The 5,267-nt window shown below is 51.8% G+C and overlaps 1 protein-coding gene across 1 annotated transcript; it reads right to left on the bottom strand.

The window, feature by feature from the left end:
- Positions 1-259: 259 nt before the first annotated feature.
- Positions 260-4,646, bottom strand: RAB5IF (RAB5 interacting factor). The gene is made up of 4 exons (XM_048963329.1): positions 4,425-4,646; positions 4,069-4,172; positions 2,633-2,762; positions 260-2,215 (listed from the first exon to the last, which is right to left on the bottom strand). Exons 1-4 carry the CDS (start codon positions 4,554-4,556, stop codon positions 2,174-2,176), a joined length of 408 nt encoding a protein of 135 aa, XP_048819286.1. The 5' UTR covers positions 4,557-4,646; the 3' UTR covers positions 260-2,173.
- Between the last annotated feature and the right edge of the window lie 621 nt (positions 4,647-5,267).

Raw genomic sequence — 5,267 nt, forward strand, 5'->3', positions numbered from 1 at the left:
CCTGTAAGCAGCACAGCCTCCTCTGCATCGTCACAGAGACCACACAAGGATGCAGCCTGCTTATGGAACTGCACACTGGCAGCTGCAGCTCCCACTGCCCAGCTCAGCTCTTCTCCATGTTGCAGCCCTGTAGCAGCACAGCCTCCCAGCAGTCGTCATTCAGTCACCAGCCCTACAAGAAACCAAGAGCACAGAGCAAGCGTGCTGAGGCCTGAATGGACAGCATGGCTTATACAGGGACAGCACTGTTTGTCCTGCTTCTTACAGCCTGGATGTGAGCATTGGCTACCACTTCCACTACAAATGCTTCTGTCTCCTGAAAGCACAGCAGTCGAGCGTGCAACACAAGAGACCTAAGAAACCCAGAGAGTTGCTGGCTAAGATATTTACTAAAATTCAGACTCTTGAAGGAATCTCAGCTTCCCAATATTCTGCAAAACAAGACCAGAGGATACAGAAGCTGCACAGCGGGTTATCCAGGTGACATTTATTAGAGCACTTCAAGTATACAGCGATTCCCCCATGGCTGCAGATGCCAGTAGCGAAGAGTGACTAAGAATTGGCAGGCTATGTAATCATCACTGGAAATTAATGCTTTCAGCTGAATTAAGAGGGAAATAAAAAAAGGCATCAGACTAAAAGGTTGATCAAGTTCAGGGATGGGGAGGAGCAAATGTAGCTCGTTTGAGATCGTTTACCTAATTTGGCAACTCACATGTAGCAGAAGCTGCCTGCTATTGCACTGTTCCCTCGGCAGCCCAAGGACATAAGTTACCCAGGGGTGTTTTTCTCCTCCAAGAGCAGCCAGCATTCTCCCTGGTAAAGGAAAGCCACCTGCACAGGTGGGTCAGTGCTGGAGCCCCAGCTCAGCAGCTGGAGAATCAAATTCCCAGCTTTGCATGCTCATTTCCACCAAGAAAGCAACCCAGACTTCCACCAAGGGCATGCCAAAACCATCAGCTCCTCACTACAAGGCAGCTTTAGGTCAGGATTCCTGTTGGATAAACGGGCTGTGGTTTACAGAAGCAAGAACCACATGGCAGCTAGGCTGCTAAGTCCTCAGGCAAAAACAAGGACTGTGCATTTCTCAGTCACTACTTGTGAAATACAGTCCTTAAAAACACTTTTAAAGCAGAGACTCCTCACCAAAGCATAAAAAGGGCATGAGTAGGAAGGAACTGAGCTGTGGTGTGACCAACTCAGAGAGCACCTTGCAAACCAGAGGCCATGTGCTTCTCTGGATCTGCCTGATTCGCCCATCAGTAGTTATACACGTAAGATGTTAGCTGCCTCGATTGTGTTGGTCTCCTGCAGTTATTAACAAGGAACATCTGAAGCTGGCTGAAATTAAAAAAAGCTTTTAAGGACAAGTGAAAAAGGATTCAAATGCCTACCATTCCAAGTGCACCTGCACAATGACGGTTCCTCGAGACCACTGAGCTCTGAGGTAAGTGTTGGCAATTCCATAATCAGGCCAGCAAAACGCAGCGGTGTTTCCAAGCCTCCGGAACATGTTTTAAGTTAAACATTTGTTAACAAAATTAATCACAGCTCTTTCTAGCAAAGTTGTTTAGAAATTTGTCTTCGGCAAGGACTATTTGAAGATTCCAGTGAACAAATGATTAGCAAGTAAAACAAACTATGAGAAATTGTACCAACACAGTCTGTTTAATCAATTCAGATCTGATTACTACCAAAAATGCTGAGGGCAGCCACTGAACTCATATTCTGGTGCTGCAGGGCCTTCCTTCACCAACCTTGCAATCTCTTTTTAAAAACCTGTCTGTATAAAGGACAACAGTGGAAGACACGTGAGAATGTAATGAGAGATTCCAGATACAGGGCACACATACATTAAATTAACGGATTCCATCTTCAGCATACAGGAGTTTGACACAATTACTGGCTAGAGTCGCAGAAAGTCGAAGATCTGAACAGTCTTGAACCACTTCCACGAATTCCAATGGCTTTTGATAGTTCCAATAATTAACGGGTATATAAAACGGAGTCAGACTGGCTGCTCCAGCAGAAGGCGTGGGGCTCTTCCATGCTGATCAGAAGGAACTTGATTGGACTTCCCCAGCCTTCCCACCAGTCTGCTAAAGGTGATGATTTATTAAAACCTTCCTGATTTACTGACAACTGATTTAACAGGCAAAAGCTGCAGACCGTGTCAATCATAGTGGATGGCAGTATAGAAGATTATCCAAACAACCTGTGGAGAAGAAAGGAAGAGAAGGTTGTTTTCGTGCCTCTGGAGAGGGTTTGAACACTGACAAGTTCACGCCTCACTGATGGGGGTCTGAATTCCAGTTCTGGGAGTGCATCAGAGAGGCACTGGGATTTTCATGCACCACAAATGGTGCCATTCATCTTGCCTGGCTTCCAGAGAGATTAATATAGCTACAATAAATCCCACCACAGTCCCTCCAGCCATCTAGGAACACCACCACGAGTCATGTGGCATTCAGGCACCTGGGGAAGGGGAGTGATGGCAATTCTTCCCATGAAGCTCACTTCTCAGATGATGTTAACATATCTCTTCTACCAGTGCCCCAGCTTTTCTTCCAGACCCTCAGAAAGTTTACCAACACGATTCACAAACCAACTTAAAGAAAGCAAGAGATGTTACCAGAAACAGTGCAAAAGATGTCATGAATCCTTCCTTTGTTAGCTCCCACGTGCCCCCATACTCCTCCTCATCTATCTGTTGGAAGCTACTGAAGTAGAGGTACAGAACACCAGCATTGATCAGGCAGAATCTGGAAGAAAGATCAGGAACCGTCATTTCCATTGCACGTGCAGTATGCCACACGGCAACGTATGAAATGTCAGCAGAGAAGAGGCGAAAGGGAGCACTATTCCTTTACACGGGCAGCTCAGTGTCTTCCTTATAAGAGCCCCTCCAGGTCAGCAGCTGGGTTTGGATGAGGTTCACCTCACGAGGCACAACCTACAGCAACTAAGGCTCAACAGACAGCGATCAGAAGCTGGAAATACCAGCAGATCTGCAAATCCTGCAGATCAGCAATAGTCCTGCTCCCACCACAGAATCCCATTTCCTTGCACACACTGACTTTGAGGCTGCCAAAAGGGAGGAGTGTTAGAAGACAATGGAGACAAAAAAAAATGAGACCTCCCATTTGTTCTTAGACCAGTTTGGCCTTATATTACTCTAACTTCAGGCTGAGACAATCTCACAAGGGACAAGTATGTGTTCTGGACAGAAAGCTGTAGGAACGGCCCTACTTGAAGACATGCAGGTTCAAATACCAGCAGCAAGCTGCAAGCAGCTGCTCAACCACATATCATAGAGCAACTGCATGCATGATTCTAGAAGCTTTTAGTTTCCCAAATTATACTACGTTTTTATTTCCAACACGTAGCACAGAAATGGGCGCGTGCACCTGAAGACGCCTTGGGAACAAATGGATGACTGAGTACAAGCAATGCTTCCCAACTCCTCTCCTCATCATCTATTAGCAGAAGCACTTCAGATGCAACTGTCTGCATGTAGCTACTGCGCTTCTGTTACAGCACCATTGTCCTGCAGCTCATTTCCTTAAGTTCCAAACTTCAGGGTTTTTTTAGAGGCAGGCAGCAACACTCCCTCCATCCCTTCAGCACAGCTAGGGCAGGTCATTCCATTTTCCTCAATAAAAGCTCCAGAGCTGAGAGCTGTTTTTAGAGGCCTTAATTAAGCAGAGACATTTGCAAAGAGACTCCCCAGCATTTCCTGTCACTTCTTTGAAGCCCCCTTTTACACACGCACAAATAGGACACTTCACAAGTCAGCTGAGCTCCTTCCACCCCCATCTTCTTTAACAACGCTAAAAGAAATGAAAAAGTAAAAAAAGCGTTAGCTCAAGGAGAGAGAAAGGAGCTGATGAAGGTGTCAGGGTTTGAATTTCCTGACAAACAGCAGCCTGGAATGCAATGCTGGGTTTGAGACACAGGGCAGACGCAGGGGCTGTGCCCAGCTGTATTTACAGCACAGGCTGCAAACAGACAAGAAGCCGGGACCAAACGTGGGAAAGCGCATGGGGCAGAAAAGGGAAGGAGCCTTACATTGCGATCCCCACGAATCCCTTCAGAGGGACCACCCCCCAGATGACTCCCAGAATAACCGCGATGATCTGCCGGAACCAGTAGATGACATCTAAGAACTCGTCCTGAGGAGAGAAAGCGAAACGAGGCTTCTGTTTTCTTCGTCAATCGTCAGACAGCGGCTTAAGCCGCGGAACCGCCCCGAGCCCCCGCCTCCAGCGCCCCACAGACCGAAGCGGCTCCCCGACGGCCACACGGCCAGGACCGCCGACCCCGACAGCGCGGAAGCGGAGCTCGGGAGGCCGCGGGACGGCGGTGCCGGCGGCGCTTCCCCGGAGCCTCCCAACGCCGCCCGCCGGCCCGGCCGAGTCGCGCACCTTGTCGTGCCAGGCGGAGTCGCTGCGCAGCGCTTTGCTCCACACGGAGCCGCGCGGCCCGGCCCCGCCGCCGTTGGCCAACGCGTGCTGCTGCGCGTGCGGCGGCTCCTCCCTGCGCCGCGCGCCGCTCATCCTCCCTCCTCTCCTGTCGTTTCCTTTCCTCCCGCCCGGCGGCCCCGCACGGCCCCGGAAGCGGCAGCCGGGCGCCGTCACTCACCCGCGCCCCGCGGCCGCCAATCGCCGCGCTGCCGGGAGACACGTGACCAAAGCGGGCGCCCCGCCCTCCTACGGCGGGCGAGAGGGCTCACGGGGCGGTGCTTCGCCTTGGTACGCCGTGGGAGTGGGGCGGGTGGTGCCGAGCCGGCGCTCCTTACGGCCCCCGGCAGAGTCTGCCTGCTGAGCCCTGCGGGCGGCCGAGAGTCCGGGGCGCTCCGGAACCGGCGCGTTCTCGGCGGAGCGATCGGAGCTGGCCGGGCTGGCTGCAGCCCGGGAGCCAACTGCGGGCGCCGCGTGTCCCGCACGTGCGGGCACCTCGGAGCCGCTGGGAGAACCCGGCCTCGCAGCGCGACCTGCAGCCTCCGCCCCAGCCCTGCGCAGATCCTTCCTCGGGAGCTGCGCCCTGCTTGCCTGTCCGTGCAGGTCCCCACTCGCAGTGAAGTCCAGTGCTTCGTTCATTTCTCCATTAGCAAATAGTGGCCCTAAGGCCCTGCGCTTTTCTGTTGTGCAGCCCAGCATGTGCTTGACTCAGCATTTTTGGAGCCTGGCTGCTTTCTGCTTGCAGGACAAAGCACTGCAGCAGCACCTTGCTATTGACTTTGGCAACAGGCCGCTGAGCTCCTGCAC

This window comes from Lagopus muta, chromosome 16 (genome assembly GCF_023343835.1).
Source record: "Lagopus muta isolate bLagMut1 chromosome 16, bLagMut1 primary, whole genome shotgun sequence".
NCBI lineage: Eukaryota > Metazoa > Chordata > Aves > Galliformes > Phasianidae > Lagopus > Lagopus muta.